This window comes from Fulmarus glacialis, unplaced genomic scaffold (assembly GCF_000690835.1).
Source record: "Fulmarus glacialis isolate BGI_N327 unplaced genomic scaffold, ASM69083v1 scaffold5729, whole genome shotgun sequence".
NCBI lineage: Eukaryota > Metazoa > Chordata > Aves > Procellariiformes > Procellariidae > Fulmarus > Fulmarus glacialis.
In genome coordinates this window covers 8,798-22,657 of record NW_009231288.1, presented here as the reverse complement: position 1 = coordinate 22,657, position 13,860 = coordinate 8,798, and the positions used below count along the sequence as shown (strand labels likewise).

Below are 13,860 nucleotides of genomic sequence, written 5' to 3'. Positions count from 1 at the left end.
TAGTCTCAGCCTCTTGGTTTTGTGTTCAGACATAGCAGCTGATCTGCTGCTAAAGTAATCTCGGTGTTTTTAATCTCAGTGGGTACATAGCAAGGATAGCAAAGTGTCTACTGAGATGATAAAGCTCCCAAATGGCTTAATTTATTCTTTATGCTACCTCTATCCTCTAAGAGTAGCTGCTGACTCTCTTGTGTGTCCCAGTGTGGCAGCTATCAAAGACTGAGGTTTTGAGGAGACTACCTGGCGTCCTTTAAGGCAAGGTTTTATGCTCCTGGTGTCACCCATAAATGAGGGTGCTGCCTCTCTGTGAATATCCTTAATTTGATAGCTGGTGGTTTAGGAGTATAGATTTTCCTAATCTAGCCCAAATGCATGAACTTCCCAGAAATATCCCCAGGAGAGCCCTGGTAGGTGATGGTTGTGTAGTTAAAACATCTTGGTTGGCTTGCCCTGAGCAGACAGCAAACGTAGTAAGGGGTTAATCTGTCTCAAATAGAAGTCTTTCAGCATGCATGTCTTAATTCTGGAGTGAGGCAACCGGTGTGTTTGTTTTCAAAGGACTGTGCAGGTACCTTCAAATCTAGGCATGCAACAGGCTGTCTGAACATGCTCTTTGAGAGAGCATCGTTAGGAAAGATGGAAGGAGGCTCAAATGCCTCTATGCAGCTAACATGTCCCTTGCATCCTTTGTTTCCTCTCTGTAGGAATGCATCCTCTCCGGGATCATGTCAGTGAATGGAAAGAAAGTCCTTCACATGGATCGTAACTCTTACTATGGAGGGGAAAGCGCATCCATTACACCCCTGGAGGATGTAAGTACGGAGGCTGACACCCGCCTATTGTGTCCTCCCCAGGCACATAAAGGGGGCTTTATTTCGAGCTATTCTAGGGGTGGATTCGAAGTAATTACTCTTAAGGGTTTCCTTTGAGTAAGAATGTTTTATGGCACTTCCACACCAAATACTACTGGGGGAGAAACCAGTGTGTATGTTTATACTTGGCAGATAGCACTTGTTTTCTGTAGTTCCCAGCCGAGATGCAAGCACGCAGCACTTGAGCGAGGTATAATGCCCGACAGCTAGATGTTAAAAGTCTTTGGCTAAATTGTTACTGCTGCGCTTGCCGGGAAATGTTGGCCTAACACATGCTGTGTGTGCTCTGTGCCTTGATGTTACACTTGGTCCTTGGTTTGCGAGCACTTCCAGCTAGATAGGCGCCATCTCATTTGGCTACTGCTTGCACCCTGTGATTGTGTACCCCTAAACCTGTTGGTGTGGCTGATTAATCGGATGTCAGGAAATCACTGCTCTCCTTGCTGCTTAATTGGGTTAAATATTTATTTTGGAGAATCTGATTTAAGTACGTGGAGGAGCCTGCCCTCACCTGAAGTAGGCATTTTGATCAGATTACCTTTAGCTATGTATCGTAAATTCCCAAGCTTTAAGCCTTGGAGGAAGGAAGACTGGATGAGCAAAATAATGCTGCCTAATTCTTATTGTAAGAATTTACTGGATGTGCTTTTTGTATTGCATCAAAAGTCAAATTCAAGCTAAAACGCTGGCCAGAAGCTTGCTGTGAAGAGCTTATGTTCAGCTGGGGAGATGTGGGTGTGGAAAGTGTGTAGATGTGTGGGAGAAATTATACCCATAGATATTTCCTCTGCTATAATAAGTTCTGTTTTCTCCCCGAAGCTCTACAAAAGGTTTAATCTACCAGGAACTCCACCAGAATCTATGGGGCGAGGAAGAGACTGGAACGTGGACCTAATTCCAAAATTCCTTATGGCTAACGGTAAGCGATACTGAGCTCCCAAATCTGCCTTGTAAGCTTAGCCTGGGTTAGTGTTCAGTGCTGTAATCGAATAAATAGCCCTTCAGCTAGCTCTTCGTGAACTTGTTGAAGCATTAATCAAAGAGCTGCAGAAAGCTCACTCGAGCTGATCTGCACGCGCTTGTGCCAGAAGCACCACAGCTTCTGCTCTGTGACTCGTTTTGGCTGTGGACCTCTCAAAGTCGGAAGATGTCTCCAGCTTGGAGCGTGCAGCAATGGCATGTCTGGAAGGTTTGAACGTCCATTTTCCAAGATCCTATCTTAAAGTGTTTGCATTTCTAGCCAGAGTTAATGCCATGACTTTGTGCATTGTTATTCTTCCATGGCTTAGGAAGGAACGGTTGATTCCATGGTGACTGTTAATCCCCTTTGTTCCTATTTTGTGGCTTGCAGACTCTGTCATCCCTTATTGATGCTACAAATCCTCATTCTTTAATCTATGTGTTCCGGTACTGGGACAGGTCTTCTGGACCAAATCCACTATCGGTGAAATGGTTATCAATGCAAACAAGTTCAGGGGCAACTCATTTTGCCAAATACCAATCACTTGCTACGGGAATCTCTTGTCACTGAAGCACGAGGGGATAGATGCATTGTGTAGTGCCAGTCTTGCTCAAGGTTAGTGCAGTGGAAGACTTGACAGATTCCAGTCAAGGTTTGGTTACTCTAGTCTCAGCTTACTTTCAGCTTGCATAGGCATTGTGGTGCATTTCTAAGGGACAGTATCTCTCTGGGGATGTGACGGTGGGGACAGGTAAGGGGGAAACATGTTGCAGGATGGCCTTTACTCAGAGGACTGATGGAAACCGCAGGAGTGACGAGGAAGCTGTTAATTGCCTGTAAGAAAGCCTTAAAAATGCCTAATAATTGCACTAGTGAGTATCTGCCACACCCTGTCTGTTACACAAAGGCATAAGAGCTGTGTGGGTTGAAGGTGGTGGTGCTGCTGTTGAAGGGTTTGCTGTGTTGGAAGAACTGTCTGCCTTGTGAGAAGCGCTGTCTTCCTCTTGGCTTCTGGCTACAGACCAGCTGGTTGACTTGTGCCAAACCTCCTTTCCAGGTCAGTTGGTAAAGATGCTGCTCTACACAGAAGTCACTCGCTACTTAGACTTCAAGGTGATCGAGGGAAGCTTTGTCTACAAGGGAGGAAAGATCTACAAAGTTCCTTCCACTGAGGCAGAAGCTTTGGCATCCAGTGAGTAGTTGCACCTCGCTTTCTTTCCTCCTGAGGCTTAACAAAAGCAAGGCAGGTCTCTGCCACCCACATCTCGGGATATTCTGTGCTCGTGTAGAAAAGAAATCTTGATACTCCTCACGTGGTGCTGTGTGTAGACTCCATCTCAGTAACAAGCTGTGCTTAGCATAGGAGTCTTCTGCATCTCACTTGACTTCAAACGCCTCAGGGAGTCTTGGGCTTCCTGAGGCTTGTGTTACCATTTTCTTGGAGGTTTCAGATGGAGCCGGTCAAGCTGCCTGTTCTGTGGCTCATCTGGTGAGAATTTGGCAGTATTTTACTTCCTCAAGAGGTTACATTTGGGGCTCATGCTCCCAGCTCTGCCATAAATATTTAATATTGTTGGATGGAATTGTGTGTGTGAAAAATGTTGTCGCATTTGTCATCAGGCAAATTGGAATGACTAATTCCGACATGTGGCACCTGGCTCAATCTTAATTGTTGTCTACTTAAATTTTAGATAAAACTACTGATCATTCATAATAGTGTAGTGAAATACATTAGGAGCTGGCAAAGGGCAGTCCATTAGCTTCAGATGCGGGATGTATTTAGTAGCATCTCTGAAAAGTCTCATGATAAAGTGGCTCCTGCAAATAAGGCTCCTGGTATGTGGCTTGTCTGTGCGTTGGAGCCTTCCCTATGGCAGATGTTCCTGTTTGCTGTGAAGTAATCGGTCATTCCTTCCATTTGGCCGCATTGCTGTCTCATAAGTAGTCTCTTAAGAGACTCATACTGGCAGAAGGAGGAGGTGCCTTTGGTGCTGTCTCTGCCTTCATGTTTCAGCAAGTCCAGTCTTGCTCCTCCAATTTGTAGAAAATTAAAGCGCATAAATGGTGCTTTGTCCAATCTTGTGTTTGAAATATTGACCCCGGCAGCAGTTGCTAGTTCCTTGGCGAGGCTGCAGGAGGGCCCAGCACCGCTTGCTTTGATGGAGCTTTGATCACCAAACTTTGATGATGCTGAGTGTGGTAAATACCAAACACAGGTCTCTGCTTAGGGAAGCTCAGGTCAGGCTTTACACCGGGCCAAGTGGAAACTGCTCTCCAAGCTTTTCCCCCAGCTGGAAGTAGTGTAGAAGCTCTGCCTCCAGCCTAGCCTTGAGAGAAGTTGGCTGTACCCTCTCTTGAGGTCTGGTACAACAGGACAGTTGCTGGTGAGAACCAGCTTGGCAGATGTTTGTCTCTCCTGCTCGAATGGAGAGCCTTGGTTAGCACTCAAGGCCAAACTCCATGTTATTGAGTGATGTTTGAAACACTTGTCAGTTCTTACCCGCTTATGATACTCTGTGGCAACGGAAAAGCCATTTAGCAGCTGTAAGTTCTGACAAAATACCTTGGTTTTAGGCTTAATGGGCTTGTTTGAGAAACGCCGGTTCAGGAAATTCCTAGTTTATGTTGCCAACTTTGATGAGAACGACCCCCGAACTTTCGAAGGCGTTGATCCCAAGAAGACCACCATGCGTGACGTGTATAAGAAGTTTGACCTGGGGCAAGATGTTATAGACTTCACGGGCCATGCCCTCGCGCTCTACAGGACTGACGAGTAAGTGTGGGTTCAGTTGCTCCCCCAAATCGGCTGGTGTGCCGGGTGCTTACAGCACAGGCCTTGCAAATTGAGGGTAGGATGTCTTGCAAAGTGTTTCTGTCCCTGAGTGCTGCATGAATCTTAAAATACTGGCTCCTCTGCTGATGGGGTCTTGAAAGTTTTTGGGTTCCTGGGGTTAACGAAGTATCTCCTTCCTGAATAACAGCCCCTGTGACACTAAGTGCCTCTAAAAGGGAACTTCCAAGGAAATAGCTTCCAGGGGCAGCCGGAGGGTGGGGAAGGAAACTTCCCGTGAAGTTAATGTTTTGCTCTCTGAGTGTATTCTGCTGTAATCTTGGTTTGTGAAACGTTGCAAATCATGTAACTGCCCTCTCCAGCTATCTAGATCAACCATGCCAAGAAACAATCAACAGGATTAAGCTCTACAGTGAGTCGCTGGCTAGATACGGTAAAAGCCCGTACCTTTATCCCCTCTATGGCCTTGGAGAGCTGCCCCAGGGATTTGCAAGGTGAGAACTTGGTTTTGGATTCCAGTGTTTTCTCAACCCTGCTGTGGTACCTGGTGGGGGATCAGATGTGTGGAGTCAGCGCTCAGGCTTCCAGAACGTGATGCTGCATAAAAATACTGCGGTCATTAATGGTTCTTTCGCTGTCTTCACCAAGAAGCGATTCCTTCATGTGAGATGGCTTCTTTCTGGGCTTGTTTACCACGGTTCCTGTTAGGGATGGTAGTTCTGGGTTTGCTCAGAGATACTGTTCGCAGTAGTCTGTCCAGGAAGTTGTATTTGCCTATGTGGTGTAGCCTGCAGCTCTTACACTGTAGGACTGTCTGGGTTGCACCAAGCAGATTCTTTCTAGCTGGATGTAATTGCACCTATAATTTGCTCCAAATACCAGCTGATGCCTTGCAGAAAGAACAGCAGACAGCATCTGCTGCCTAGATGTTTAAGCAGTGTATTTTGAAGAGGTTTAAGTCTAATGTGTGGTTTGTCCAAGTGGAATAGAAACAAGGGGCTGGAAGGGCTGTTAAAAACCAAATGCGCACCTGTGGAACATGCTGAAGTGGCTTTACTCTTGCAGGCTAAGTGCTATATATGGAGGCACCTACATGCTGAACAAGCCCATCGAAGAGATTGTGATAGAAAATGGCAAAGTGATTGGTGTGAAGTCTGAAGGGGAGGTACGGTACCTTCCAATTCTTTCCTTACTCCCCACCCCACATCTTCCCTCTCAAAATTGAGGCTGTCGGTCATCCATCTGGACAAATGCAGTAGAAGAACCCTCATCAAAGCCCTAGGACCAAAACTGCTTGGCCGATGCTGTTTTGTCCCATGCCAACTCGCTTAAGACATGTTCACGTTTTCATGGTGAGGAGTACAGTGCAGTGGTCCTACTCCGGGAGTTGGAATGAAATCTCCATGGGCTGGCAAGGCTGTCCTCCGAATAAATCGAGCTGGCTAAACTGGAAAGGAGCTGCTTGCTCGTGTCTAACCTGGGTATGGAACCAGCTCTGCCCTTGACATTAAGTATTAGCTGCTCAGACAGCTGGCACGCAGCCTTTCTGCAGCTTCTTCTTAACCTGGCAATATAAAACTAGCCTGAGTGCTGCGAGCTGCTTGGAAGCTATAAATGTGCTCCCAACCGGAGCAGGAGCTTCGCAGGACAGCTTAGCACTTGCTGGTAGGGTAACGTGTCCCTTCTGGGTAGGGGATGACGTGTCCTGGCTAGCAGCGGAGGTGATAATCCATGCTATAGACTGATGTGCCCAAGTGCAGGCTGCCCGGAGGCTTCAAATTGGTCAAATACTAAATTATTACTGTAAAAATGAATTCTAATGCGAACTGGTCAATTCTTATCTGTTTGGTTCAGCCTTGACCGCAGCGAGTTATGGTCCTCGACTGGAAGGACTGGATTCTGTAGTGGTTAGAGCTTAACTGCGTACTGAATGAAGGGGAAGATGTGATTGATCACGCAGATCTGTGTAGTCTTTTAAGAGTAATGCACTGAGATTTAGATTGTCCAAGCTGAAGCGTGCTGCTGGCAGTGAAATAAGAACCTGATGCAGGAACAGCTGCCTCATTGGTTTTCCTCAAAATCAGCCGGTTCCTCGCCTCTGGCTCTTTGTGTACACACTTCCGCGCGGTGGTCACTCAAGGTCCGTCTGTCTCTGCAGGTTGCTCGCTGCAAACAGCTCATCTGCGACCCCAGCTACGTCTCGGACCGCGTAACGAAGGTTGGCCAAGTGATTCGGGTAATCTGCATCTTGAGCCACCCGATCAAGAATACAAATGATGCCAACTCGTGCCAGATCATTATTCCACAGAATCAGGTCAACCGAAAAGCAGGTGCGTAGAGAGCGGGGACTGCCGGGGCGTGCACAGGTCTCGTCGCACTTGGGTTGAGGCAGAGCGGTCATTAAACGGCCTCGCACCAAACGCGCTCTGATGGTCTGGTGAGATGTGAATCAAACAGGAAAATGCGCTTACTGCTGCTCCTGTGGCAGACTTCATGTCCTTGTCCAGAAATCCTTTAGGCCCCCGCGAGGCTGTGCTTTAGTTTAGAGCCGCGGTGGGAGAAGCCGGGGTGCCTGTGGTCAGAAAGCCGTGTGAGGAACCCGCTGAAGGAAGTGGCCCAACCTACGAGAAGTGGGCGAGGAGCACGGGGGTGCTCTGGGAGGGAGGCGAGGGCTGAGCACAGGAGGGGAAATGCTTCCTCGCCCTTGAACAGAGGGGTGGGCTGGCTGCTGGGGACCCCACTGGCTTTCAGGAGCCGTCATAGCCACAGGAAACTGAATTTTGGAGATCTCGCAGGGCTGCCCAGGCCCCTCAGCCAAGAGACTGAGAGCACGTAGGACTGCAGGGCAAGGACGGAACTCATTCAAGCGTGGTCTTAAACAAGACAAGGAGTTACGAAGTGTCAGGGGAGCAGGAAGAGGCGCACGAGCGTGCAAGTTAGAGGAGGCTTTTGGGATGAGGCAGGCCTGACCCGGGCTGTTGGCTTGCCTGGCACATACTGACCTGCCGCTGTGATGTGCTTCCCCAGATATCTACGTCTGCATGATCTCCTCTGCACACAACGTGGCAGCGCAGGGGAAGTACATCGCCATTGCCAGCACTACTGTGGAAACCGCGGACCCAGAGAAGGAAATCAAGCCGGCCTTGGACCTCTTGGAGCCCATTGAGCAGAAGTAAGCCCTCGACGAGCCCCCTCTCCCCCTTCTCACCTCGCTGCTCTCTGCTGCGAGCGCTCAGACCTGAGGCGTGAAGGCAGAGGAGACCTGAAGGCCATTTGGCTGTAAAGAGGTGTTGAAACTCTGAATTTGCACCTTGACTGCTTACACGCTGGGCAGAGCAAATGCCCTTTAATTCAGCCATTCTTCAGCCGTTCTTGCACCCGTACTGATGCTCAGCGATGCTTTAAAACCATTCTGAAGCTCTTTTTCTCTTCCTTCCAGGTTCGTTAGCATCAGTGACCTGTTCGCACCGACCGACTTGGGAACCGAAAGCCAGGTTAGTAAGCGCCAAGCTCGTGTTTGAGGGGATGAGGAGAGGCTCGATGCTAAACTGCTGCTTCTCTTTCCAGATCTTCATTTCTCGCACCTATGACGCCACCACTCACTTTGAGACGACGTGCGATGACATCAAAGATATTTATAAGAGGATGATGGGATCAGAGTTTGACTTCGAAGAGATGAAACGCAAGAAAAATGATATCTATGGGGAGGAGGAGCAGCAGTAATGAGAATCTCTAATTAGGAGAAATTTAAATCGGCTAATATGAATATATAAGGAACTTAATGAACACTGTATGAAATTCAATATTGTAAGGCCTGCTTTTGTAATCCCATCTCTGAGAGATTGAAGAGTACTGCACTGGTAATGTTCCCCTTTTGGATATCATGTGTTAATTATTTCATTCTAGTAGGGCTGCTGTCCAGAATCTGGCAAATTACTGACTGATTTAATGACTAACCTCGTAAGCGAAAGGCAGACTGAACTTTTTTTTTTTTTGCAGACGTAGTCGTTGGTGCAGATTTGAAATAACTCATTGACAGCTGTGTCTTACCTTGTATTTTTAATCATTTGTAAACATCCTTCACAATTATGTGCTTCTGGTGAGCTAGTAGATGTGACGGTTGTCACTCAAACCTGATATCAAGGAAAATAGAAACTGAGCACTCCATTATTGTGGACAGCATCCCTAGAGTCTCTTCCCATCAATCTAACTCTGTGGCAAGTTGTATTATGGACAAAGCCCACATCTATTGTAGCAGCAAATGTTGGCTTAGTTCTGGGCACAGAACTTAACCTCCACTTAAGCTTCTAAAACTGTTTACATCGGTTGGGACACAGCTGTGCCTAAGGCTCCTTTGTGTTTTAATCTTAATAAAATTGAGAGAACAAATTACAGAGCAGGCAAGATGTGGAAGTATTTTCTGTACCCTGGTGGCTTCTCGGATGGACCAAACGGCACTGCGGTATCGATATGACAGAGCCTGTGCTTCTCGTGTCTCCTGAAGGCTCCAAATGATTTCTGTACTGCGAAGTAAAGCCAAATTCTGGAAACCAGTCCTGTGCTCTGGTCTGATTCACTTCAGTTGTACGAGCAGCATCTCCTTTCCGAGATCCCTTGGATCTCTGCCCGCCAGGGTTGAAGCGTGAGTGGCGCAGCGCATTTCCTACTGTAAAACAGGCTCAGACTTCCTTGGTTGGCCTTCCCAGCCCCTGCTGCTCCAGCTGCTCTCGGGCCTGCTTTTGGCAGGGGAGAAGATGCCGCAGCACAAGGCCTGTTGCTGTGTCTAAAGCTGTGGGTAGGCGCAAGCCTGCTCCCTCCCTGCAGCCACCCCCTGGTGCCTACATCCAGAAATAGCACTTGCTTGAAGCAGTAGTAAATAATTCTTGCTGTTGTGGCTCCTCTACAGGGCATTGATCTCTCTGAATAAGAGATGCTCCTCTTCGGAGTGAATCTTAACGATCCCCTGGCTTGGATCTTGCAGCCTGAAGCAATCCCGCTGTTGGGTGGCAGGTGTACGGCGAGGAGCGGGGCTCGTGTTTATACGCAGCGATGCCAAGTACTAGGAAAAATGAGAAAATGCCTTGGAACAGCTTTCTCCTGTTCTCGGCTGCCGTGCCTGCCCAGGTAGTGTCGCTGGTAAAGGGTTCATCCTTCCCCTCAGCCGTAGCTGTGCCTCATGCTGCTGCTGAAGAGGAACTGGGTCTTTGACCACATCTCGTTCGCAAAGCGATGCTGCGCTAAACCCGGCTGCAGCTGCCCCTTTCCCTCCTCCCTCCCTGGGCTTAGGGGCTTTTGGCACTTCCCCTCCCTGGGCGCTGGTTCCGGGAACCACCTTTCCATTTTAAGCTGCTGGGAGCCTGGTGCCCGTGGTGCCAGAGCGTAGTGATGGCTGGGGATGTTCTTCCTCACCTTGTGCTTCCTCTCTTCAGCTGCTTCAGTGCTCAACATCACCAAGCTGAGCCTTTTCAAAGGTAAGACAGACCCAATGCGTGTGGAAAATGAGCGCCTTCTTCCCCTAAATGCTTCTGTTACTCCTCTCTGCTGTAACCTGGCTATTCTTCTGCCTCTCGGTACGGCTGATCCTGCAGCCCTGAGTCTCTTTGAGCCCACCACTGCTAGAGCCAAGCAGTCTTGCTCGCTCTTTCCTTCCTGTGTGGGCTTCAAAGTTGGGGGTAATGCAGAACAAAGCTGATTTCTGATCTACGTGTGAGCTGGGAAAGCTGCTCTCTCCTGCCTCTGCTGATGGAGAGGCTGGGTGCTGAGTGGGAAACCCCTCGCCAGAGAGCAGTGGTGTGTGAAACTTAAGGTTTTAGGTTTTATTAATCAAACTCTATACAACATCATCCTGTACATAATGTCTGGCATCCTTTTATTAAAATAAAAAAAGAGGACAACCCTGTACTCCACATCCCGTAGGTAGGGTATCTTACAAAGATCTTTAATGTGGCATTTTCTTCCCCAGCGCGTGTTTGTCTGAGCTACCATAAATAAAAGCTTTTTGTTCCTGCATCCTGTTGTCTGGCTATTTACAAGACTTCCACGTGCTGGAATGCGCTCGAGTCCCAGCGGTGAAATGGTACTGAGGAAACACGGGCAACTTGCAACGTAGTGTAGAGCAGACTGCTGCAGGTTCACCGACACTCGGGCGATGGTCGCTAACACTCATTTAAAATGTGCACCCACCCCTGCGGCTAACACATGCGTCCTGTGTACAGTATGTACAGCAACAGCTGTGTGGAAAATGCATTTATTATTGTGGACTCGTACCGTTCCTAACCTTCAAGTAAACGACTTTTTTTAAAAATTTATTTTCCTATGTCTTCCAATGTCAGCTGCACTAATCACTTGAAAACACTCCAATAACTTAAAACTGTGTAATGTTAAAATAGCCTCTGTCCTATATGCAACTTGATGGCAGGGAGTAAATCCCTGGGAGGATTTGCATTAGCCATCTTTAAATAATTTCTATATACAGAACCAGAGCCAACCTTCCACCGCCACCTCTCCGCGCACTGCTCCTGTGGGCAGCACCCGAAACCCACTGGGATGTCGGGGCCATCCCGCAGAGGACCAGGATGCCCAAACCGGTGCCGCAGGGCCTGGGAAGGAGCCGTGCCGCGGACTCGCTTCGTCACCTGCAACACAGAGACGTGGCACAGGTTATTGCTCTGCTCCCCTCCTCGCTCCGAGCAGTGCCGACCTCTTCCAGAGCTTCCCCAAGGGAAGCGCTGCTGTGTTTCCCCGTTGCCGGCGGTGCCGAGCATGGCTCTGCCAAACATAGGCCCTCCCGGCTACGGCGTCAGCCGTTCAGCGTTGGCAGAGCCGCAGCAGATCCTGCAGCCAGCCCCTGGGAAAGGTCCCTGCTCGGCTGTGGGAGCAGCTGGACCCCAGCTCCCTGCCTGCCACCCCGCAGACAACCCGGGAGCCGCCCCCGGACTTTTGGGGGAGAAAGGGACAATCCCCCCTTACCAGTAGCTTCTTCTAAACGGGGCAGCCATTTTCTGCACCGTCCTGAGGAAGGTGTTGACGTCGGCCACGAGGATTCCTTTGCTTTCAAGGACCTCCCTGCTGATGCTGGGCTTTTCTGCAAAGGAAGGAGGGGCACCGTAATTCAAACAAGGAAATGAGGTTGTTCTGAAACCTACAGAAAATATCCCCCGATCCCACTGCAGTTATTCTGTTTTGCAAATGTGAGCAGATGAACAGCGCTGCTTTGCAAACAGCCTCAGCCCAGCAAGGCCAGAATTAGAGCGTGACGTAAAGCCATCCGCAGGCTCGAAAAATTGCCAGAATTTACCAGAGCTCCAAAAATCTGTTCATTTTTGCCTTTTACTGCACTGACTTGCAATGAATCAACTCACACCTTACCCGTGATTCTAACAGAAATGGGAGCAAATGGGGTGTTTCTTGCCTCTCCTCCACTGCCTCCCAGGCCAATTTAAGACGGTGCTCATGGGGGTTGAGAGCACCAGCACAAGGCAGCATCCGGAGCCCATCCTTACCTGTGAGATACACGGCGAACCTGGCGCTGATGTGCTGAACCTGCAGGTTCAACAAGCACTTGACGTACTCGGATTTGGGGGACGACTGGGAGTCGCAGGCGTGGTAGTGCAGCACCTCGATGAGATCGGCTCCTTGGCACGATTTGAGGATCAAATGCTTCTTGCGGATGTTGGCGTCCACCCTGCTGGGAGAGGGACAAGGTGAAGTGGCAAGGGGCTTCACCCCTCTCTCCCCTGCCAGGGAATGAGCAGGTATGGGACCTGCCTTTCCCCCGTGTGTGTTTCTTCCATGGGTGCTTTTACGCTTGCTAACCTACACTAAATGGAGATGGCAGGAGCAAGCGTCACTGTACGAATCATGCGTGCAGCAGGAAAACAAAATGACCCCTTGCTTGAGGCAGCTCCAACAGACCACGGCTCATTATCCCACCACAATGGAGTCGAGAGATGCTACGTGAGTGCCGTTGATGGAGCGCAAAGAAAACACTTGCTCCACAGCGGCACCCGCTCTGCACAGGTTGAGTCCTCATCTCACAGACCACGATGAAATACCCGACCCCGAGCTTCTGCGACATCTCACCACTGAAAGACTGAAAATCAGGTGCTATCACCATAAAGGCTGATGGTGGAGTTGATCTGAGATTTCTCCCCGTTTGTTGCAGCATTTTCTGCTCAGACAGAACAGACCAGTTTTTGCTCTTTGCAGGTTGTTAATAGAAAGCCGTCCTTTCTGGCCTGTGGTCTGGCAGTAACAAAGGCAGCCTGCCCGATAAAAACATCCCCCTCTGACTTCAAACATGATACAAGCAGGACATTTCAATGGAAAGTTGTGCTGGTTTTGACTGTGATAGAGTTACAGCAGCTAGTATGGGGCCATGTTTTGGATTTGTGTTGAAACCAGTGTTGATAACACAGGGATGTTTTCATTACTGCTGAGCAGTGCTTACACGGAGTCAAGGCCTCTCCTGCACCTCATCCCACCCCACCAGCGAGGAGGCTGGGGGGGGCACAAGGTGTTGGGAGGGGACACGGCTGGGACAGCTGACCCCAATGGACCAAAGGGATATTCCATACCATATGACATCACACTCAGTATACAAAGCTGGGGGAAGAAGAAGGAAGGGGTGACGTTCGGAGCGATGGCGTTTGTCTTCCCAAGTAACCGTCACACGTGATGGAGCCCTGCTTTCCTGGGGATGGCTGAACACCTGCCTGACGATGGGAAGCAGTGAATGAATTCCTTGGTTTGCTTTGCTCATGCACGCGGCTTTCGCTTTACCTATTAAACTGTCTTTATCTCAACCCACATTACTCTCCTGATCCCCTCCCCTATCCCACTGTGGGGGAGTGAGCGAGCGGCTGGGTGGTGCTCAGTTGCACGCTGGGGTTAAACCACGACAGTCCTTTTTGGCACCCAACGTGGGGCTCGAAGGGTTCGAGATAACGACAAGTTTGATTGGCATGTGCTAGATCGAATTTATAGCTGTCATTGCTGTTTAGCTATTAATCGGCAGGCTCCTCTGCTTGCCATGGGGCTTGCTTGCCTCACTGTATATTAGAGTCTAGTGCTCGTTAGTGGCCGTTTTTTGCTTTCGCTGCTTGCTGCATTGCTGGACTGCTGATCATCTGACTCCGCTGTGCCCGGGAACATTCTGATAACAGCCACGGCCATGTGCCGGGGCTGGCAGATGGCCAGGGAATCGCTGCTGTTTCTGTGCTGCTGTTACGGACAGG

General features: G+C 49.2%; 2 protein-coding genes across 2 annotated transcripts in view; one reads left to right on the top strand and one right to left on the bottom strand.

The window, feature by feature from the left end:
* The first annotated feature begins 704 nt into the window (after window positions 1-704).
* Window positions 705-9,176, top strand: LOC104081665 (rab GDP dissociation inhibitor beta). The gene is made up of 10 exons (XM_009584500.1): window positions 705-812; window positions 1,692-1,791; window positions 2,891-3,025; window positions 4,408-4,606; window positions 4,987-5,118; window positions 5,690-5,789; window positions 6,783-6,954; window positions 7,652-7,796; window positions 8,064-8,118; window positions 8,192-9,176. Exons 1-10 carry the CDS (start codon window positions 726-728, stop codon window positions 8,345-8,347), a joined length of 1,281 nt encoding a protein of 426 aa, XP_009582795.1. The 5' UTR covers window positions 705-725; the 3' UTR covers window positions 8,348-9,176.
* Window positions 9,177-11,589: 2,413 nt separating this feature from the next.
* The window catches only part of LOC104081666 (protein FAM208B-like), a gene marked incomplete at its 5' end in the record, with an annotated part of 10,795 nt that continues 8,524 nt past the window's right edge, over window positions 11,590-13,860 (bottom strand). Inside the window, 2 exons of the mRNA XM_009584501.1 lie at window positions 11,590-11,708; window positions 12,127-12,308. Coding sequence (XP_009582796.1) covers window positions 11,590-11,708; window positions 12,127-12,308 — 301 coding nt within the window. The remainder of the gene's footprint in view (window positions 11,709-12,126; window positions 12,309-13,860) is intronic.